This window comes from Crinia signifera, chromosome 4 (genome assembly GCF_055691185.1).
Source record: "Crinia signifera chromosome 4, ASM5569118v1, whole genome shotgun sequence".
NCBI classification, from domain to species: domain Eukaryota; kingdom Metazoa; phylum Chordata; class Amphibia; order Anura; family Myobatrachidae; genus Crinia; species Crinia signifera.
In genome coordinates, this window is record NC_139220.1 from 290134331 (window position 1) to 290156955 (window position 22625).

The 22625-nt window shown below is 48.1% G+C and overlaps 5 protein-coding genes across 5 annotated transcripts; 3 read left to right on the forward strand and 2 right to left on the reverse strand.

Moving 5' to 3' along the window:
- Positions 1-1719: 1719 nt before the first annotated feature.
- LOC146072698 (histone H1.01-like) lies at positions 1720-2376 on the forward strand. The gene has a single exon (XM_083179893.1). The coding sequence runs from the start codon at positions 1720-1722 to the stop codon at positions 2374-2376; it is 657 nt and encodes a 218-aa protein (XP_083036019.1).
- An 853-nt stretch (positions 2377-3229) lies between these two features.
- Positions 3230-8581, reverse strand: LOC146073131 (uncharacterized). Its single transcript, XM_083180311.1, has 6 exons — positions 8283-8581; positions 8203-8221; positions 6697-7041; positions 5437-5688; positions 4808-5023; positions 3230-3634 (listed from the first exon to the last, which is right to left on the reverse strand). The coding sequence occupies exons 1-6, from the start codon at positions 8579-8581 to the stop codon at positions 3230-3232; spliced, it is 1536 nt and encodes a 511-aa protein (XP_083036437.1).
- Positions 8582-15865: 7284 nt separating this feature from the next.
- LOC146072699 (histone H1.01-like) lies at positions 15866-16522 on the forward strand. Its single transcript, XM_083179894.1, has one exon. It carries the CDS (start codon positions 15866-15868, stop codon positions 16520-16522), a length of 657 nt encoding a protein of 218 aa, XP_083036020.1.
- A 2966-nt stretch (positions 16523-19488) lies between these two features.
- On the forward strand, positions 19489-19881 carry LOC146073132 (histone H2A type 1). The gene has a single exon (XM_083180312.1). The coding sequence runs from the start codon at positions 19489-19491 to the stop codon at positions 19879-19881; it is 393 nt and encodes a 130-aa protein (XP_083036438.1).
- Positions 19882-20746: 865 nt separating this feature from the next.
- On the reverse strand, positions 20747-21157 carry LOC146073133 (histone H3). The gene has a single exon (XM_083180313.1). The coding sequence runs from the start codon at positions 21155-21157 to the stop codon at positions 20747-20749; it is 411 nt and encodes a 136-aa protein (XP_083036439.1).
- Between the last annotated feature and the right edge of the window lie 1468 nt (positions 21158-22625).

Genomic DNA, 22625 nt, shown 5'->3' on the forward strand with positions numbered 1-22625 from the left:
CCTCGAGAGCTACCAACAGTGCACATTTTCCAGACAACCTAGCTGCTGCACAGCTGCACTCATTAATCACTGACACATTTTAAAAGATACACAGATGGAGCTAATTAGCTCACTTGTGATTCTGTGAGGAGACCTGCAAAACATGCACTGTTGGTAGCTCTCGAGGACTAGGGTTGGCTACCCCAGGTCAAGAGCATGGCAACTATAGTTTAATGTCAAATAAAAAAATGCAAAATCATGCACTTGGGTCTCAAAAATCCAAAGATTAAATATAGTATAAATGGCACTATAATGGAAACTACTGAGGAAGAGAGGGGTCTAGGTGTCACTATTTCAGGGGACTTAAAGGCAGGTAGGCAATGTAACAAAGCAATGAAGAAGGCAAGTCAGATGCTTGGTTGCATAGGGAGAGGTACCAGCGGTAGAAAGAAAGAAGTAATAATCCCACTGTATAGGTCATTGGTACGACCTCATGTAGAGTACTGTGTTCAGTTCTGGAGGCCATATCTCCAGAAGGCTTTATATAAGAAACTGCAAATAAGTATCTGCGCAAATAGAGTACAGGTAATCCACACAACTAAGTTAGGCCTAGATTCCCACGGTGTTTCCTGGCAGGAGTCCCCAAAGCAATTCTAGCGCAATTCTTAATGCGGAGATGAGTGCGGACAGGGATTGCAATGCAAACCGGACTACTATGCCAAGTAGCCCAAGACAAAAACTAAACTAACAAGAGCAGTATTACAGTGTATACTATAAGGCTGGCCCCGTGGTCCTGTCATTGTGGTGTGCTACAATAGCATAACAACCACTTCCAACCGACTCCTAGTATTGGCCCTTGACTGTTTTTTTGCACCCGTTAGTCTTTTTTGAACTGATTTGAGCTCTGGCTGAATGTAAACTAAAGCTATTTCGCTGGAGGTGTGTTTCATAGCAGTCTGAAAGAAACACAACCTTGTGAATATAGCCATTTACTGACACGTACTGTATAACTAGCATAAACAGAGTGGAGTGATGAACTCCTTGGGTTTCTTTGAGACAATTTAGTGGATGTGGCACCCGCTGTCCTCGGCTATCGACTGTGCTAGTAGGTATACTGATCTCGGAATAGAAACTAGAGTTTATAGAGGCTACCTTGGAATGCAAGCTGCCTGTGTTAGCCAGCTGTGTGTACATGACCTCGCACATCAGCTTAAATGGTTTCAACAGGCTAACTGCTCTGCACCGTGTGTCCCGCAGCTCACCTTCATTATCTCCAGGGCTGCGAGGAGAGAAGAAGCCCGGGTGGGACATATTAATGTCACAGTAAAGGAGAAACGGGTTACATGCCGGGCAGATCCAGCCTGGTGTGGGTGAGTATCAATTCGATTTTCCTGCCCCGGTCCGCAGGTTCTAGGCTAGCAGTGGGCATACAGGGATAGGGGAGACCTTGGAGTACGGGTGTGGTGCAAAGAGGCACCTCGCTGCTCACCTCATGCGCTATTGATGACTGTTTTTTTGCGCTATGGAAACACAAGGTAACAGCTGATTGTCCCTGCAACTCAGACAGGGAAAGGTTTCACACTTCTGCTTATCCCGCCAATGAGAGCACAGGACACTGGACGCCCAGCAGCCAATCACAGCACAGCCTGCCGTGTATATAAGAATCCAGAACGCGATTGTCGTGACTCGTGCGCTAGTAGTACTGCATTTTTATTTGTTGTGCCTTTTGTCTGTGTTAACATGGCAGAGACTGCACCCGCCGCTGTCCCTCCATCAGAGGGCGCATCCAAGAAGAAGAGGCAGCCGAAGAAAGCTGCGGGAGGAGCCAAGAAGAGCGCCAAGTCTTCTGGACCCAGCGTCTCCGAGCTGATCGTAAAAACCGTGGCCGCCTCCAAAGAGCGCAGTGGAGTTTCCCTTGCCGCCCTGAAGAAGGCTCTGGCTGCCGGAGGCTACGATGTGGAGAAGAACAACAGCCGCGTGAAACTGGGTGTAAAAAGTTTGGTGACCAAAGGAACTCTCACTCAGGTAAAAGGCACCGGCGCTTCCGGCTCCTTCAAGCTCAATAAGAAGCAGGCGGAGAGCAATAAGGTTGCCCAGAAGTCTCTGAAGCCCAAGAAACCTGCTGCAAAGAAAGTGGCCAAATCCCCGAAGAAGCCCAAGAAAGCTCCGAGTGCAGCCAAGAGCCCGAAGAAGGTGAAGAAGCCAGCTGCAGCTGCCAAAAGCCCGAAGAAGCCTAAAGCGGTGAAGCCGAAGAAGGCGGCCGCCAAGAGTCCGGCCAAGAAGGCAGCGAAACCCAAAGCCGCCAAGAGTCCGGCCAAGAAGGCGGCGAAGCCTAAAGCCGCAAAAAGCCCAGCCAAGAAGGCAGCAAAGCCCAAGAAAGCCGCGGCAAAGAAGTAATGCCTGAACCGCCGCATCCTCGCTCCCTTGTTCTCCCCCAAAAGGCTCTTTTCAGAGCCACCCACCCTCTCTCGACAGAGCTGTGAGCGCAGGGCGTGGCCTGATGGCAGCGCCCTTCAGTTTGTAATCAATAGGTACACCAGAATGTTCTAGTTTGCCCCTTAAATTCAGTCACTTTACAATTCTACATATGTGCTGGGAAGTGGGATTAATGAGACCGTTACGTATCAGCTCTCTTCAATAAACGCTTCATAGCGCATAGCGTTTTAGTGCGCATTTCAATGAATCGCTGTAAACCGGCGGCATTCACCTGTGGCACCATACCCTCCCAGCCGGTTCTGATGCCCTACATCCTCTGTAAGGGCAAGCTCAATCTGTGGCAGAGCTGTCAGGGAAGGTGTGTGATTCACCACTATAGAACTCGTTAGCGCTGCCTCGTATTTTAACTGCTGCAAACCGTATGAGTGCAAGGGTACATACAGTATATATAGAGCTTAGTAAATCGCAAAGAAGGCGGACTGGAACGTTCTTCAATCTGCATTCCTCGTGACCCTTTAAAACACAATTCTCCGGAAAACGTATATGCCTCTGTGCAGTGGTCGCTAACAGCGTGGTTTGTAACGTAACCTTTTTCTATATATTGCGGATTACCTAATTACACGATCACCGACACCAAAAAGGAACCACTGCACCCGCCACCCACCTCACTGCTAGTTGATGAATTCATATTAGGACCCGGTAAATAGCCACATTAAACATGGAGGATGTAACAGCGCTCTCGTAGAAAAGATGGGTGGCCCTGAAAAGGGCCTTTGTGCGTGTGTGGGTGACCGCATGAGAGGCACCTGAGAATTTAACCCCCGAACCCATAGAGAGTGCGGCCCTGGCGCTTCAGAGCATAGACCACGTCCATAGCGGTCACAGTCTTCCTCTTGGCGTGCTCGGTGTAGGTGACGGCATCACGAATCACATTCTCCAGGAACACCTTCAGCACACCGCGAGTCTCCTCGTAGATGAGTCCCGAGATACGCTTAACACCCCCTCGTCTAGCTAGACGACGGATTGCAGGCTTGGTGATGCCCTGGATGTTGTCACGGAGAACCTTCCTGTGGCGCTTAGCGCCTCCTTTGCCGAGCCCCTTTCCACCTTTACCTCTTCCAGACATTCTCAAAAAATCTGTGACGATCAGTAAGAATGAGTAAGCTTTCCTGTCAGCGGCTTTTATAAAGTGGAAAGCGGACCTGATGGGTGACTTGGACTTAAAGGCGGAGTCATGGCTCGCCTTGCCATTCGTTCATAAGCACAACCCTTGGATTGTTTTCCTTTTGTTCGCTACAAGAAGATATTGTTTTATGTTTCGATTTATAGTAACTGCTCTCTTGGTATTGTTTTCTTTTTTTTTTCTTGGTTAATACCCAGTGTAAAAAATCAGCTTGATAAGAGAACTAAATCATTCAACTACGTTGTGGTGAATATTTGTGTTGATGAAACGTAATGACCCAACGTTGTTAACTATTTTATTTTTTTCCCTTCATTTTATTATACGTGGAATAGATATAGATACATTGTATATTTTTAATTTGAAAGTGGGGGAATTGGTAATGACAATGGACCCACACAATGAGAGTCGCTCAGATATCGGCGGGAAATTAAAGCCATTACTGTAACGTTTCCCTGGCTCCCGGACTCGGTGCGTGTTTCAGCTTTGCGGCGCTCTGAACTGTAATCGCCTTTCAATCAAGTGTGTGCGTGTTACAGTAGGAACCAAGTGTGCCTGAGCAGGAATTACGTGTTCACCCTTAATTAAATGCATCGAAACGGAACCGGAGGTCATAGAAGTAACTGGGTACTGAGCTACGTTGACGTACTGCACACTTCATTCAGAAAAAAAGACAGCGATCCATTGCCAACGGTGTACATTGGCCACCCTATGGGTCGCATGTATCTTTTGTGTATTTAAGCAGCCAGTGACATCTGCAACGTAATGAACCGGTCCTACATTTGAAACTGGATTCAGATCCCCTAGAAAGAGAAATACAGAATGCAGCTTTGCAAGTGGTAGAGATAAAGGCACTTTTTTGTGTGACCCAGTAGGGTTAACAATAGCTAGAGGGTACGTCACAAGTCAGTTATATCGGTCGGAGCATGTACACAGCAAAAACCATCATAGTTACAGCTCGATTAGAGAGGAGGTGGGTGGCTCTGAAAAGAGCCTTTGTGCTGGTGTGGGTGGGAGAAGAAGGGGAGATTACTTGGCGCTGGTGTACTTGGTGACGGCCTTGGTGCCCTCGGACACGGCGTGCTTGGCCAGCTCTCCAGGCAGCAGCAGGCGTACGGCGGTCTGGATCTCCCTGGAGGTGATGGTGGAGCGCTTGTTGTAGTGAGCCAGGCGGGAAGCTTCCCCAGCAATGCGCTCAAAGATATCATTAACGAAGGAGTTCATGATGCCCATAGCCTTGGAGGAGATGCCGGTATCAGGGTGCACCTGCTTCAACACCTTGTACACGTAAATGGCATAACTCTCCTTCCTGGTCTTCCTACGCTTCTTCCCATCTTTCTTCTGGGTTTTGGTCACGGCTTTCTTAGAGCCTTTCTTGGGAGCCGGCGCAGACTTGGCTGGATCAGGCATATTGTCAGATAATCGTTTCTGAGTCGTTGCAGAAAAAATCTGTCCTGTGCCGCTCCAGATCGGCTCTATTTATAGGCAGCTTATGCAAACGAGGCGTCCTCGCTGCTGGTAACACTATTGGCTACGAGTGATGTCGGCGAAACCCCGCCCGCCATTTGCAGATTGGTCCAGTTACACAGTAACCAATGCAGATCAGGTTCCTGCACAGACTAATCACACAGCAAGAACTGGACCCTCCTGAGTGTATATTTAAGAGGAGGGCGATATCGAGAGCGCATTGTCTGCACGCAGTACAGTTTCGAATTTGAAGAAACGCGCCCATTGAACATTTTAGCATGTCAGGAAGAGGCAAACAAGGCGGCAAGACCCGGGCAAAGGCCAAGACTCGCTCATCTCGTGCCGGTCTACAGTTCCCGGTTGGTCGCGTTCACCGTCTGCTGAGAAAGGGAAATTATGCGGAGCGTGTGGGAGCCGGTGCTCCCGTCTATCTGGCCGCGGTGCTGGAATATCTGACGGCTGAGATTCTGGAGCTCGCCGGTAACGCTGCCCGCGACAACAAGAAGACCCGCATCATCCCCCGCCACCTGCAGCTGGCTGTGCGCAACGACGAAGAGCTCAACAAGTTGCTGGGTGGAGTGACCATCGCCCAGGGAGGTGTACTGCCCAATATCCAGGCCGTGTTGCTGCCCAAGAAGACCGAGAGCCACAAGCCAGCCAAGAGCAAGTGATGTGACCGTCAGATGTTTTACCCGTTATTGACCCAAAGGCTCTTTTCAGAGCCACCCACCCCGACTGTGAAGTGCTGATTCATCTCTATAAACTGGCTAAATGTCAGTCCTTAGCCCGATTTAGCGGGAAAGGTTGAAGTGGTACCCGGGACCTTTGTACGGGAGGGAGGAAGGGAGGGTGTAAATGCCCCGGCTAACCTGCCCCATGAATCTGTTGGGACAGGAGAGGCTAGCTCTGGAAACAGTCGAAGGGCAGGAGAGCTTGATCCATGTAAGGAAACCTCGTCCCTTCTCTAATCATGTTTATGGTGAAGGCCGGTAGTGATTGACCGTTCCCTGCATCGACGGAGCTTGTGCATCTGCCTATCACAATCAGATGAGATCTGCCCTTCATACTGGCAGGAGCGGGGAACAAAGGAAGGAACCGAGGCGTTAAGAACAAGGTTCCAGGAAGCAAAAATCACTTATTTGTAGCTTATGCTTCAGCCCGTATAGTAACATTTCGTGCCTGGTGAGGAGGACCGGGAAGCCGCACGTGCTTTTACTTCCCTAGAAAATGCCATTTTAAACTTCTCGAAATGCACCTCTTACACACGTGTGATCTACTAGTCTAACCTTTCGTAGCGAAGACTAGGAGTAGTCCCCCTGCGCAAAGCATATGGAGGTGGTTCAGAAGCAGGGTGAAAGCCAGGTAGGAGCGGAATATGCGCTGTGGGTACCAATTTGGAGCCCGGGTGTCTGTCCCCCCGTTAAAGGAATTGACATCATTCCACTCAAACACCAATGTGCTTTACGCTTCAGCTCGTTCAGAAAGATTTGGTGGCTCTGAAAAGAGCCTTTGTGGTGTTGCGTGTATAGGAGTGCCGAATATCTCTATGCCCTCTCCCCTCGGATCCTGCGGGCCAGCTGGATGTCTTTGGGCATGATGGTCACCCTCTTGGCGTGGATAGCGCACAGGTTGGTGTCCTCGAAGAGCCCCACCAGGTAAGCCTCGCTGGCCTCTTGCAGGGCCATGACGGCAGAGCTCTGGAAGCGCAGGTCGGTCTTAAAGTCCTGGGCAATCTCACGCACCAGGCGCTGGAAGGGCAGCTTGCGGATCAGCAGCTCGGTGGATTTCTGGTAGCGGCGGATCTCGCGGAGGGCGACGGTCCCTGGTCGGTAGCGGTGAGGCTTTTTCACGCCGCCGGTAGCTGGGGCGCTTTTCCTGGCGGCTTTAGTGGCCAACTGCTTGCGGGGAGCTTTCCCGCCGGTGGATTTACGCGCTGTCTGCTTGGTCCTGGCCATGATCACAAAAGAAAATGCGTGCAGCTACAGTACCGACTGTATTAGAAACGTCGCCCCCTTGCTATTCTATTTATACACAGTGTTGCACGCTGATTGGACAGTGTGGGCATGCCTCCTCTATCGATTGGTTTAATACAACCGTTTGAAGCATTCAAAAAAACCCCGCCTTTTCTAGCCATGGCCGATTGTTTCAGATCCTGGGATAAAATAATCGGCATACGAAGCCGGTGTATAGAATTCAAGCACATTAGCATAAATGCATCATGTTTACCAGTGTTAGCTGGGATTTGTGACAGCTACTGTAGTCATCCATCCACTTCATATACGTTGCTTTACATTCTGCACGTTAAGAATTTAAAAGGATCCGGGATACGGTGTTTATATGTTTCTGCTCCTACATCTCCTATTCATATAGTTACATCACGTTTACCATTGTATTTTTAACTTCCAAGTCTGCAGCTATTAAAGATACTGTAGATATGTATAATTTAGAATGACAGGCGCCGCAGAACCTTATAATAATAATAATAATGTTCTTTATAGAGCGCTCTTATAGAGTCCAACGGGACTCAATCTATAGTTATATCATGTATTTTTTTTTTTTTTTCACTTTGATCGGGTCTTTAGTATTGTAGTGTCATAATGATCATGCAGTACGTTATAATCATGGAGAGCACAGTGTCAAATCTACGTCCCTGGGGCCAAATGCGAATGAACATGTTCATCTCAGTCCTGAGGCCATGTGATGTGATGGGTCTTTTTTTTAATTCTTTTATTGACTTTCACAAAGTAGTGTAGATCAACTGCCAGGACACCGAGGTTTCAGCGTCTTCAAAGACGGAACTGTATGAAAGCCCGGTTCATTTTTAAGAATTTGTCTCTTGCAGTCTATTTTGTTAAAATAATAACTTGTATTCATTAGATTAAGACAAGTTCTTGTCCACCATATTTTGGAGGCATCTCAGAAACAAAGGATTACAGTCTAGGCTGCAGCACGTATCATTGTTACAGATTTAGAACAATCTTCTCAGCCTGTGCGAGTTGTTACAAATTACATGCATGCAACATGTAACCTAAAGAAATGATACTTCTTTGTAAGTTCATCTTCGTTTACTTCCGCCGACGTATAGTCAGGGGACCGCCACGAGCGGCAGTAATGCTAGCTCAATGTTATATAGCTCTCACGAGGAATAGGTGGGTGGCCCTGAAAAGGACCTTTATGTGGGTGAGAGGATCAGAGGCGCCTCAGCGTTTAGCCCCCGAACCCATAGAGAGTGCGCCCCTGGCGTTTCAGAGCATAGACCACGTCCATAGCGGTCACGGTCTTCCTCTTGGCGTGCTCGGTGTAGGTGACGGCGTCCCTGATCACGTTCTCCAGGAAGACCTTCAGCACCCCGCGGGTCTCCTCGTAGATGAGTCCGGAGATGCGCTTCACGCCTCCTCGTCGGGCAAGGCGGCGGATGGCAGGCTTGGTGATGCCCTGGATGTTATCTCTCAGCACCTTCCTGTGGCGCTTGGCGCCTCCTTTCCCGAGCCCCTTACCACCTTTGCCTCTGCCGGACATTCTAGCTTCGTCTCCTTCGCTCTAAGTGAAACTGGAAACCTTTTGTATGACGACGTACGTTACTGCGGTGCAGTCTTCTTTTTATAATCTTAGGGCGGACCTGGACGAAGACCTTTGGTTTTTGAGGGAGGAGTCCAGCCTCACAACTTGCTCATTGTGAAACCGCTACAATAGGGACAATAGAGCGCTTTCAGGCCGACGACTCCACCTGCTGCAAATATTCTACACAAGGACTCTGATTGCATAGCAAGCGTAAACGTGTCTAATGATGCGTGTGTGCCTATCAGATGGTAACTATATGACATTGGGTCTGTGAGAGTGACAACTCGAGTCGTACTGGAGGTATTATCACACGTAGGGAAGCTGTTGGGAACAGGACCTGCTTCCTCTGCAGCAGGAGGCGGCTGCACACGATGGGAAAGGTCGCATGATTTTCAACAAACGATTATTCCAGCATTACCAATGTGAGTCTCAGTAGAATAAAGCTGTAAAAGTGTTAACAATCCACACAAGCAGATTTATGAGCAGCAGAAACGAGACCTTCTTGTATCGAGCTCCCGTTCTCAGTCACAGACATTCCATACACTGTTATAAGATTTTGCAACATTGTTTGTTCTTTCCTCATTTGTATACATACAGTGCGGTAGAGGAGTCTTTTTGATACAACAAATCTGAACCAAAGAGGGAAATGCAACAAGTGGTCCTCCTCTCTGTGTAACCTTAGTTCTTCAATGAACGCACGATCTCTCCGGGATGATTTCAGGAGCTAATAAAATCCTCTCATTTGAAACTATTAAACCATTAATAAAACACTAAAGAACAGAAGCTGGGGACAATAAACGGCACCACAATACCCGAACACACGGCATAACCCTCAAATGACAATGTGAGTGACGTTGGGCTACATTTACTGAGATGGGAGTTCCACTGAAGATGGGTTGTTGCCAATGGCAACCACCAATCAGATTGTATCTGTTATCGTGCTACGGTCAACAACCCATCTTCAATAGAATCCCCATGTTAGTGAATTGGGAGAAGAGTGGTAAGAACTTAATGATCATCATCAGCAACGACCGGAGACCGATCATCCGTCTTTATTGTTTATTACAAATACACAAACATAAATTAGGACCTTAACAGACAATTTGAGGACGAGAATGGACTAAAATAAATAAGTGATTGTAATGAATTAATTTACAGTTTCTTATATAGCTCACACAGATTCCGCATCGCTTTACAGAGAATATTTGAACATTCACACCAGTCCCTGCCCCAGTGGAGCTTATAATCTATATCCCCTACCACACATATGCACACACACAGACAGACACTCTAGGGTTAATTTTGTTGGGAGCCAATTAGCCTACCAGTATATTTTTGGAACAAACCCGGAGTACCCGGAGGAAACCCACGCAAGTACAGGGAGAATATACAATCAGCGCCTTCTGTCTCCCCAGCCATCCATTCATCCATTGTCAGCCAGCTTCTGCCAGCACTCCTTCTGTCTCTCCAGCCCCTACCCCCCCCCCCCCCCAACCCCCTCTTTCTTCCTCTGCCACCCACTCCTTTCCTCATACCTGGCTGTTTCTTCTGTCTCTCCAGCCTTGTGATTTCTCCCTAACCTTAGCCAATTCCCTTCTGGTTCTAAAGCCCTGCGTCGCTTCCCTTTTCCCAACCAGTCCTTTTCCGTCTTCCACGTCTGTTTAATGTCTTGTCTGATTCCCTGATTTTGTGGTGGGCAGACTCGATGATGCCCGCTCCCGATCCTGCCCCTAAGCAGCTGCCTAATGTTAGAGGCCTACATGACGCTACCCTTCTCCTTCTGTTTTGGCTGCTCCTTACATTTCTCCCATCACCCTTCTGTCTCTCCAGCCCTATGGAGTATCTCCAATCCCAGCCAGTCCCCTTCTGTCTGTACAGACCCTCTTTGTTTCTCGTCTCAACCCCTAGCCAGGCCTATTATGCCTTGACAATGAAATTATTCTTCCTCAATGGTTGTTCCTTATCATCCAGTCCTATCAGTAAACCCACCTTCAATCTCACAAGTAATCCACCATTCTATCTCTCCAGCCATAGCCCTTCTGTTTCTCAAGCCCCATAGTGTCTCCACAACCACAGCCAGTTCCCCTTTGTCTCTAGTTTTAAAGAATGAGGCATCTACATTGTAATAAATCAATGAAGGTGTCCATATTCTAATTTTTTTATTTTTTATTTTACGACACTATGATGGGAACTTCTGAGATGGAAAAGGAAGGATCCAATGGGATTCTCTTTTTAATGTACTGTATCTACCACAGTAAAGGTCATTGATACAGAGCCGTACAGAGTGCCATGTTAAGATCCGTTGCCCATGTCTCCAGAAGGTAATACCTTAGACACGGCACACAAAAAAAGGGGCAAATCAAACAGTCAAGGTAAATGACGGAAACATTCTTAGTCCTAGGACATGACAGGAAACTGTAAGGAAATGGATTAAGAGGCAAATTTGAGGAAAAGTTGTTTCAGCAAAAAAAAAGTAGCTGACAAGTTGAATAGCCTCCCATGAATTGTGGCAGATGATAATACAGTTTAATCATGCCTGGAATAGACCAAATTATAATAATAATAATAATAATAATAATAATAATAATAATAATAATAATAATAATAATAATTACAATAAAATAAGAATTAGTTTTGAGAATACTGTAAGTATGGAAAAAATGAAGAAGGTCCAAGAATGTCTCACCTGCCATCAAATTCTATGTCTAAGTTCTGGTGACAGAATATCTGATGTAAATGTGGGTGAAAACCTAGGATACAGTTATACTCCGCTTTGCACAAGATCTGCGTCTCTCTTCTGCACGGAACACTAGCTCCCATTCACTATTACAGGACTTTCATCAGGCTGCTCCTATCCTATGGAATGCCCTTCCATGCACAATAAGAACTCCGCTAGCCTCCAAACTTTCAAGTGTTCCCGGAAAACTCACCTCTTCAGGCAAGCCTATCATATTTAAGTTCTACACGCATAACCCTCTGAGGCACTTATGTATTATTTTCTTCCCTTCTGGACTTGTAACTTGGTGGGACTGCTATGCTATTACTGGTGCCTCTTTCCCTCCTATATTCCTATAGATTGTAAACTTGCAGCAGGGCTCTCCTACCTCCAAGTCTGTCTGTTGTTACCCAATTTGTTTTATCACTGTCTACTATTGTAAAGCGCAACGGAATCTGCTGCGCTATATAAGAAACTGTAAATAAATAAATAATACAGTGACTATCAAGCAGTATGGATCAAAATAAAGACAGAAACCGACTCATCGCACACAAAAACAAAGATGTTAGATTTTAGGCAGGCTACTGCAGGAATTGAAGAGGACGTGATCTTCGCCGGACAGTTGTAAGTTTACTTCCTCTGGTTCCCCTATGGATTGCGTCGGACACCGGACCCCCGGACCAGAACCCCAGGACACCAGACCAGCACCCCAGGACACCGGACCCCCAGGACACCGGACCCAGGGACCTACCTTACGGGCTCAAGATAGGTAAGTATCAGTATGTGTGGGCTTTGGATGAAATAAAGTTTTATTTTTCTTGTGTGTGTCAGTGTGTGTTTATTTGACTATTTTTAATACCGTTGAACTACAAGGGCCAGCGTGCCCTTTAATTCTCCGCATGCTTGGACTTTTTTTTTTTACACAGCACAGCCTGCACGGATCTGCCTGATCCGTGCAGAATGGCCATATGAATTCGTATTAGCGGCCATATATATGGCCGCTAATACAAATGAATACGCCATCGGAGGTTTACAAAGCAGTCGTATCTGACTGCTTTGTATATTACCTTCCGGAACAGGAATTTGCATACGGCTGAAAAAGCCGTATGCATTCATATTCATTCGTATTAAGAATACGAATATGATATATCGTATTCTTAGTAAATCTCCCCCCATAGTAGGGATGCCAATCCCGGGGCATTTTTTCAATCCCGGGATTCGGGATTGAAAAATGCTCAATCCCAGGATTCCCGGGATCCCGGGATTGGCCTCCCTGATACAAAAAAAACCACAGCTGTCCCCATCCCCCCCAAACTGCCCACACCGTAAATCAATTAAAGGCAGAATAATCCCAAACCACTATCTCCCTGCCTGCACTGCACTGTCACTTACATGGAGGTGGTGACAGGCAGTAGCAGGAACATCTCCAGCAAGCGGGTGGCCAGGAAGGACGAGCTGCACAGCGGGCGGCCAGGTAGGACGAGCTGCACAGCGGGCGGCCAGGTAGGACGAGCTGCACAGTGGGCGGCCAGGGAGGATGAGCTGCACAGCGGGCAGCCAGGGAGGACGAGCTGCACAGCGGACGGCCAGGTAGGACGAGCTGCACAGCGGACGGCCAGGTAGGACGAGCTGCACAGCGGGCGGCCAGGGAGGATGAGCTGCTCAGCGGGCAGGTGTGTGGCCAGGCAACCTAGTACAGAACAGTGTGCTATAGCGGTATGACAGCAGCCGGGCTGTGCAGCGTGACGTGATGTCAGGGGTCACGCTGCGCAGCCCGGCCACCGCCATGATGCCGCTACAGCACACTGTTCCTATCAGTAAAATACCGGCAGACAGCAGTGTGGCTATCGGGCACTAATCCCGCATTCCCGGGATTGGAAGGCTCAATCCCGGGATTTAAATCCCGCCTTTTTTAGGCCAAAATCCCGGGATCCCGCCGATCCCGATCCCGGGATTGGCCTCCCTACCCCATAGAGTGGATGTCTTCTTGAGAGGGACAATGTAAGTCCCCAGAGAACTGTCAAAACTGAAAGTGGATAAATCAATGGGGCCAGATGGGATACATCCAAGGATACTAAAAGAGCTTAAAGTGGAGCTGGTAAAACCAATAACAGAATTAATCAACCAGTCACTAGCTACTGGAGTAATCCCAGAGCACAGGAAAACAGCGAATGTAGTCCCACTGCACAAAAGTGGAAGAAAGGAAGAGGTAAGCAACCATCGACCAGTGAGCCTTACATCAGTAGTAGTGAAATTTATGGAAGCACTCTTAAAATAAAGAGTTGTAGAATATCTCAAAAGCAGCAATTTACAGGATCCGAAACAGCATGGGTTTACTGGGGGAAGATCATGTCCAACACATCTTATTGACTTCTTTGACTGGGTGACTAAAGTAATAGATCAAGGTGGGGCTGTAGATGTAGGTTATCTAGGCTTTAGTAAGGCTTTTGACACTGTCCCACATCGCAGACTGTTAAATAACCTTGAAAGCTTGGGATTGGATTTCAAGATAGTTGAATGGATAAGAGCATGCTTTTAGGACAGAAAACAGAGAGTTGTAGTAAAAGGAGTACAGTCAAAGGAGGGAAAGGTTACAAGTGGGGTACCCCAGGGATCTGTACATGGACCAGTGCTTTTTTATTATCTGTATTGGTGATATTGCACATGGAATTGAGGGTAAAATGTGCCTTTTTGCAGATGACACAAAGGTATGCAACGGGGTAGACACACCAGGAAGGGTAAAACAAATGATTGGTGATCTAGGCAGATTAGAGGAATGGTCAAGAGCAGTGGTAGCCAACCCTAGACCTCGAGAGCTACCAACAGTGCACATTTTCCAGACAACCTAGCTGCTGCACAGCTGCACTCATTAATCACTGACACATTTTAAAAGATACACAGATGGAGCTAATTAGCTCACTTGTGATTCTGTGAGGAGACCTGCAAAACATGCACTGTTGGTAGCTCTCGAGGACTAGGGTTGGCTACCCCAGGTCAAGAGCATGGCAACTATAGTTTAATGTCAAATAAAAAAATGCAAAATCATGCACTTGGGTCTCAAAAATCCAAAGATTAAATATAGTATAAATGGCACTATAATGGAAACTACTGAGGAAGAGAGGGGTCTAGGTGTCACTATTTCAGGGGACTTAAAGGCAGGTAGGCAATGTAACAAAGCAATGAAGAAGGCAAGTCAGATGCTTGGTTGCATAGGGAGAGGTACCAGCGGTAGAAAGAAAGAAGTAATAATCCCACTGTATAGGTCATTGGTACGACCTCATGTAGAGTACTGTGTTCAGTTCTGGAGGCCATATCTCCAGAAGGCTTTATATAAGAAACTGCAAATAAGTATATGCGCAAATAGAGTACAGGTAATCCACACAACTAAGTTAGGCCTAGATTCCCACGGTGTTTCCTGGCAGGAGTCCCCAAAGCAATTCTAGCGCAATTCTTAATGCGGAGATGAGTGCGGACAGGGATTGCAATGCAAACCGGACTACTATGCCAAGTAGCCCAAGACAAAAACTAAACTAACAAGAGCAGTATTACAGTGTATACTATAAGGCTGGCCCCGTGGTCCTGTCATTGTGGTGTGCTACAATAGCATAACAACCACTTCCAACCGACTCCTAGTATTGGCCCTTGACTGTTTTTTTGCACCCGTTAGTCTTTTTTGAACTGATTTGAGCTCTGGCTGAATGTAAACTAAAGCTATTTCGCTGGAGGTGTGTTTCATAGCAGTCTGAAAGAAACACAACCTTGTGAATATAGCCATTTACTGACACGTACTGTATAACTAGCATAAACAGAGTGGAGTGATGAACTCCTTGGGTTTCTTTAAGACAATTTAGTGGATGTGGCACCCGCTGTCCTCGGCTATCGACTGTGCTAGTAGGTATACTGATCTCGGAATAGAAACTAGAGTTTATAGAGGCTACCTTGGAATGCAAGCTGCCTGTGTTAGCCAGCTGTGTGTACATGACCTCGCACATCAGCTTAAATGGTTTCAACAGGCTAACTGCTCTGCACCGTGTGTCCCGCAGCTCACCTTCATTATCTCCAGGGCTGCGAGGAGAGAAGAAGCCCGGGTGGGACATATTAATGTCACAGTAAAGGAGAAACGGGTTACATGCCGGGCAGATCCAGCCTGGTGTGGGTGAGTATCAATTCGATTTTCCTGCCCCGGTCCGCAGGTTCTAGGCTAGCAGTGGGCATACAGGGATAGGGGAGACCTTGGAGTACGGGTGTGGTGCAAAGAGGCACCTCGCTGCTCACCTCATGCGCTATTGATGACTGTTTTTTTGCGCTATGGAAACACAAGGTAACAGCTGATTGTCCCTGCAACTCAGACAGGGAAAGGTTTCACACTTCTGCTTATCCCGCCAATGAGAGCACAGGACACTGGACGCCCAGCAGCCAATCACAGCACAGCCTGCCGTGTATATAAGAATCCAGAACGCGATTGTCGTGACTCGTGCGCTAGTAGTACTGCATTTTTATTTGTTGTGCCTTTTGTCTGTGTTAACATGGCAGAGACTGCACCCGCCGCTGTCCCTCCATCAGAGGGCGCATCCAAGAAGAAGAGGCAGCCGAAGAAAGCTGCGGGAGGAGCCAAGAAGAGCGCCAAGTCTTCTGGACCCAGCGTCTCCGAGCTGATCGTAAAAACCGTGGCCGCCTCCAAAGAGCGCAGTGGAGTTTCCCTTGCCGCCCTGAAGAAGGCTCTGGCTGCCGGAGGCTACGATGTGGAGAAGAACAACAGCCGCGTGAAACTGGGTGTAAAAAGTTTGGTGACCAAAGGAACTCTCACTCAGGTAAAAGGCACCGGCGCTTCCGGCTCCTTCAAGCTCAATAAGAAGCAGGCGGAGAGCAATAAGGTTGCCCAGAAGTCTCTGAAGCCCAAGAAACCTGCTGCAAAGAAAGTGGCCAAATCCCCGAAGAAGCCCAAGAAAGCTCCGAGTGCAGCCAAGAGCCCGAAGAAGGTGAAGAAGCCAGCTGCAGCTGCCAAAAGCCCGAAGAAGCCTAAAGCGGTGAAGCCGAAGAAGGCGGCCGCCAAGAGTCCGGCCAAGAAGGCAGCGAAACCCAAAGCCGCCAAGAGTCCGGCCAAGAAGGCGGCGAAGCCTAAAGCCGCAAAAAGCCCAGCCAAGAAGGCAGCAAAGCCCAAGAAAGCCGCGGCAAAGAAGTAATGCCTGAACCGCCGCATCCTCGCTCCCTTGTTCTCCCCCAAAAGGCTCTTTTCAGAGCCACCCACCCTCTCTCGACAGAGCTGTGAGCGCAGGGCGTGGCCTGATGGCAGCGCCCTTCAGTTTGTAATCAATAGGTACACCAGAATGTTCTAGTTTGCCCCTTAAATTCAGTCACTTTACAATTCTACATATGTGCTGGGAAGTGGGATTAATGAGACCGTTACGTATCAGCTCTCTTCAATAAACGCTTCATAGCGCATAGCGTTTTAGTGCGCATTTCAATGAATCGCTGTAAACCGGCGGCATTCACCTGTGGCACCATACCCTCCCAGCCGGTTCTGATGCCCTACATCCTCTGTAAGGGCAAGCTCAATCTGTGGCAGAGCTGTCAGGGAAGGTGTGTGATTCACCACTATAGAACTCGTTAGCGCTGCCTCGTATTTTAACTGCTGCAAACCGTATGAGTGCAAGGGTACATACAGTATATATATAGAGCTTAGTAAATCGCAAAGAAGGCGGACTGGAACGTTCTTCAATCTGCATTCCTAGTGACCCTTTAAAACACAATTCTCCGGAAAACGTATATGCCTCTGTGCAGTGGTCGCTAACAGCGTGGTTTGTAACGTAACCTTTTTCTATATATTGCGGATTACCTAATTACACGATCACCGACACCAAAAAGGAACCACTGCACCCGCCACCCACCTCACTGCTAGTTGATGAATTCATATTAGGACCCGGTAAATAGCCACATTAAACATGGAGGATGTAACAGCGCTCTCGTAGAAAAGATGGGTGGCCCTGAAAAGGGCCTTTGTGCGTGTGTGGGTGACCGCATGAGAGGCACCTGAGAATTTAACCCCCGAACCCATAGAGAGTGCGGCCCTGGCGCTTCAGAGCATAGACCACGTCCATAGCGGTCAGTCTTCCTCTTGGCGTGCTCGGTGTAGGTGACGGCATCACGAATCACATTCTCCAGGAACACCTTCAGCACACCGCGAGTCTCCTCGTAGATGAGTCCCGAGATACGCTTAACACCCCCTCGTCTAGCTAGACGACGGATTGCAGGCTTGGTGATGCCCTGGATGTTGTCACGGAGAACCTTCCTGTGGCGCTTAGCGCCTCCTTTGCCGAGCCCCTTTCCACCTTTACCTCTTCCAGACATTCTCAAAAAATCTGTGACGATCAGTAAGAATGAGTAAGCTTTCCTGTCAGCGGCTTTTATAAAGTGGAAAGCGGACCTGATGGGTGACTTGGACTTAAAGGCGGAGTCATGGCTCGCCTTGCCATTCGTTCATAAGCACAACCCTTGGATTGTTTTCCTTTTGTTCGCTACAAGAAGATATTGTTTTATGTTTCGATTTATAGTAACTGCTCTCTTGGTATTGTTTTCTTTTTTTTTTCTTGGTTAATACCCAGTGTAAAAAATCAGCTTGATAAGAGAACTAAATCATTCAACTACGTTGTGGTGAATATTTGTGTTGATGAAACGTAATGACCCAACGTTGTTAGTTTTATTTTATTTTTTTCCCTTCATTTTATTATACGTGGAATAGATATAGATACATTGTATATTTTTAATTTGAAAGTGGGGGAATTGGTAATGACAATGGACCCACACAATGAGAGTCGCTCAGATATCGGCGGGAAATTAAAGCCATTACTGTAACGTTTCCCTGGCTCCCGGACTCGGTGCGTATTTCAGCTTTGCGGCGCTCTGAACTGTAATCGCCTTTCAATCAAGTGTGTGCGTGTTACAGTAGGAACCAAGTGTGCCTGAGCAGGAATTACGTGTTCACCCTTAATTAAATGCATCGAAACGGAACCGGAGGTCATAGAAGTAACTGGGTACTGAGCTACGTTGACGTACTGCACACTTCATTCAGAAAAAAAGACAGCGATCCATTGCCAACGGTGTACATTGGCCACCCTATGGGTCGCATGTATCTTTTGTGTATTTAAGCAGCCAGTGACATCTGCAACGTAATGAACCGGTCCTACATTTGAAACTGGATTCAGATCCCCTAGAAAGAGAAATACAGAATGCAGCTTTGCAAGTGGTAGAGATAAAGGCACTTTTTTGTGTGACCCAGTAGGGTTAACAATAGCTAGAGGGTACGTCACAAGTCAGTTATATCGGTCGGAGCATGGACACAGCAAAAACCATCATAGTTACAGCTCGATTAGAGAGGAGGTGGGTGGCTCTGAAAAGAGCCTTTGTGCTGGTGTGGGTGGGAGAAGAAGGGGAGATTACTTGGCGCTGGTGTACTTGGTGACGGCCTTGGTGCCCTCGGACACGGCGTGCTTGGCCAGCTCTCCAGGCAGCAGCAGGCGTACGGCGGTCTGGATCTCCCTGGAGGTGATGGTGGAGCGCTTGTTGTAGTGAGCCAGGCGGGAAGCTTCCCCAGCAATGCGCTCAAAGATATCATTAACGAAGGAGTTCATGATGCCCATAGCCTTGGAGGAGATGCCGGTATCAGGGTGCACCTGCTTCAACACCTTGTACACGTAAATGGCATAACTCTCCTTCCTGGTCTTCCTACGCTTCTTCCCATCTTTCTTCTGGGTTTTGGTCACGGCTTTCTTAGAGCCTTTCTTGGGAGCCGGCGCAGACTTGGCTGGATCAGGCATATTGGCAGATAATCGTTTCTGAGTCGTTGCAGAAAAAATCTGTCCTGTGCCGCTCCAGATCGGCTCTATTTATAGGCAGCTTATGCAAACGAGGCGTCCTCGCTGCTGGTAACACTATTGGCTACGAGTGATGTCGGCGAAACCCCGCCCGCCATTTGCAGATTGGTCCAGTTACACAGTAACCAATGCAGATCAGGTTCCTGCACAGACCAATCACACAGCAAGAACTGGACCCTCCTGAGTGTATATTTAAGAGGAGGGCGATATCGAGAGCGCATTGTCTGCACGCAGTACAGTTTCGAATTTGAAGAAACGCGCCCATTGAACATTTTAGCATGTCAGGAAGAGGCAAACAAGGCGGCAAGACCCGGGCAAAGGCCAAGACTCGCTCATCTCGTGCCGGTCTACAGTTCCCGGTTGGTCGCGTTCACCGTCTGCTGAGAAAGGGAAATTATGCGGAGCGTGTGGGAGCCGGTGCTCCCGTCTATCTGGCCGCGGTGCTGGAATATCTGACGGCTGAGATTCTGGAGCTCGCCGGTAACGCTGCCCGCGACAACAAGAAGACCCGCATCATCCCCCGCCACCTGCAGCTGGCTGTGCGCAACGACGAAGAGCTCAACAAGTTGCTGGGTGGAGTGACCATCGCCCAGGGAGGTGTACTGCCCAATATCCAGGCCGTGTTGCTGCCCAAGAAGACCGAGAGCCACAAGCCAGCCAAGAGCAAGTGATGTGACCGTCAGATGTTTTACCCGTTATTGACCCAAAGGCTCTTTTCAGAGCCACCCACCCCGACTGTGAAGTGCTGATTCATCTCTATAAACTGGCTAAATGTCAGTCCTTAGCCCGATTTAGCGGGAAAGGTTGAAGTGGTACCCGGGACCTTTGTACGGAAGGGAGGGTGTAAATGCCCCGGCTAACCTGCCCCATGAATCTGTTGGGACAGGAGAGGCTAGCTCTGGAAACAGTCGAAGGGCAGGAGAGCTTGATCCATGTAAGGAAACCTCGTCCCTTCTCTAATCATGTTTATGGTGAAGGCCGGTAGTGATTGACCGTTCCCTGCATCGACGGAGCTTGTGCATCTGCCTATCACAATCAGATGAGATCTGCCCTTCATACTGGCAGGAGCGGGGAACAAAGGAAGGAACCGAGGCGTTAAGAACAAGGTTCCAGGAAGCAAAAATCACTTATTTGTAGCTTATGCTTCAGCCCGTATAGTAACATTTCGTGCCTGGTGAGGAGGACCGGGAAGCCGCACGTGCTTTTACTTCCCTAGAAAATGCCATTTTAAACTTCTCGAAATGCACCTCTTACACACGTGTGATCTACTAGTCTAACCTTTCGTAGCGAAGACTAGGAGTAGTCCCCCTGCGCAAAGCATATGGAGGTGGTTCAGAAGCAGGGTGAAAGCCAGGTAGGAGCGGACTATGCGCTGTGGGTACCAATTTGGAGCCCGGGTGTCTGTCCCCCCGTTAAAGGAATTGACATCATTCCACTCAAACACCAATGTGCTTTACGCTTCAGCTCGTTCAGAAAGATTTGGTGGCTCTGAAAAGAGCCTTTGTGGTGTTGCGTGTATAGGAGTGCCGAATATCTCTATGCCCTCTCCCCTCGGATCCTGCGGGCCAGCTGGATGTCTTTGGGCATGATGGTCACCCTCTTGGCGTGGATAGCGCACAGGTTGGTGTCCTCGAAGAGCCCCACCAGGTAAGCCTCGCTGGCCTCTTGCAGGGCCATGACGGCAGAGCTCTGGAAGCGCAGGTCGGTCTTAAAGTCCTGGGCAATCTCACGCACCAGGCGCTGGAAGGGCAGCTTGCGGATCAGCAGCTCGGTGGATTTCTGGTAGCGGCGGATCTCGCGGAGGGCGACGGTCCCTGGTCGGTAGCGGTGAGGCTTTTTCACGCCGCCGGTAGCTGGGGCGCTTTTCCTGGCGGCTTTAGTGGCCAACTGCTTGCGGGGAGCTTTCCCGCCGGTGGATTTACGCGCTGTCTGCTTGGTCCTGGCCATGATCACAAAAGAAAATGCGTGCAGCTACAGTACCGACTGTATTAGAAACGTCGCCCCCTTGCTATTCTATTTATACACAGTGTTGCACGCTGATTGGACAGTGTGGGCATGCCTCCTCTATCGATTGGTTTAATACAACCGTTTGAAGCATTCAAAAAAACCCCGCCTTTTCTAGCCATGGCCGATTGTTTCAGATCCTGGGATAAAATAATCGGCATACGAAGCCGGTGTATAGAATTCAAGCACATTAGCATAAATGCATCATGTTTACCAGTGTTAGCTGGGATTTGTGACAGCTACTGTAGTCATCCATCCACTTCATATACGTTGCTTTACATTCTGCACGTTAAGAATTTAAAAGGATCCGGGATACGGTGTTTATATGTTTCTGCTCCTACATCTCCTATTCATATAGTTACATCACGTTTACCATTGTATTTTTAACTTCCAAGTCTGCAGCTATTAAAGATACTGTAGATATGTATAATTTAGAATGACAGGCGCCGCAGAACCTTATAATAATAATAATAATGTTCTTTATAGAGCGCTCTTATAGAGTCCAACGGGACTCAATCTATAGTTATATCATGTATTTTTTTTTTTTTTTTTTCACTTTGATCGGGTCTTTAGTATTGTAGTGTCATAATGATCATGCAGTACGTTATAATCATGGAGAGCACAGTGTCAAATCTACGTCCCTGGGGCCAAATGCGAATGAACATGTTCATCTCAGTCCTGAGGCCATGTGATGTGATGGGTCTTTTTTTTAATTCTTTTATTGACTTTCACAAAGTAGTGTAGATCAACTGCCAGGACACCGAGGTTTCAGCGTCTTCAAAGACGGAACTGTATGAAAGCCCGGTTCATTTTTAAGAATTTGTCTCTTGCAGTCTATTTTGTTAAAATAATAACTTGTATTCATTAGATTAAGACAAGTTCTTGTCCACCATATTTTGGAGGCATCTCAGAAACAAAGGATTACAGTCTAGGCTGCAGCACGTATCATTGTTACAGATTTAGAACAATCTTCTCAGCCTGTGCGAGTTGTTACAAATTACATGCATGCAACATGTAACCTAAAGAAATGATACTTCTTTGTAAGTTCATCTTCGTTTACTTCCGCCGACGTATAGTCAGGGGACCGCCACGAGCGGCAGTAATGCTAGCTCAATGTTATATAGCTCTCACGAGGAATAGGTGGGTGGCCCTGAAAAGGACCTTTATGTGGGTGAGAGGATCAGAGGCGCCTCAGCGTTTAGCCCCCGAACCCATAGAGAGTGCGCCCCTGGCGTTTCAGAGCATAGACCACGTCCATAGCGGTCACGGTCTTCCTCTTGGCGTGCTCGGTGTAGGTGACGGCGTCCCTGATCACGTTCTCCAGGAAGACCTTCAGCACCCCGCGGGTCTCCTCGTAGATGAGTCCGGAGATGCGCTTCACGCCTCCTCGTCGGGCAAGGCGGCGGATGGC

What these genes read in the sequence shown, in the direction of transcription:
- LOC146072698 (XM_083179893.1), top strand. Translation starts at nt 1,720, where the DNA reads ATGGCAGAGACTGCACCCGCCGCTGTCCCTCCATCAGAGGGCGCATCC.
- LOC146073131 (XM_083180311.1), bottom strand. Translation starts at nt 8,581, where the DNA reads ATGTCCGGCAGAGGCAAAGGTGGTAAGGGGCTCGGGAAAGGAGGCGCC. An exon ending in TGGTGGGGCTCTTCGAGGAC is followed by an intron (nt 5,689 to 6,696) that starts ACCAACCTGTGC and finishes CTTCTTGGGCAG; the next exon opens with CAACACGGCCTGGATATTGG. An exon ending in TTTCCCTTTCTCAGCAGACG is followed by an intron (nt 5,024 to 5,436) that starts GTGAACGCGACC and finishes GCAACGACTCAG; the next exon opens with AAACGATTATCTGACAATAT.
- LOC146072699 (XM_083179894.1), top strand. Translation starts at nt 15,866, where the DNA reads ATGGCAGAGACTGCACCCGCCGCTGTCCCTCCATCAGAGGGCGCATCC.
- LOC146073132 (XM_083180312.1), top strand. Translation starts at nt 19,489, where the DNA reads ATGTCAGGAAGAGGCAAACAAGGCGGCAAGACCCGGGCAAAGGCCAAG.
- LOC146073133 (XM_083180313.1), bottom strand. Translation starts at nt 21,157, where the DNA reads ATGGCCAGGACCAAGCAGACAGCGCGTAAATCCACCGGCGGGAAAGCT.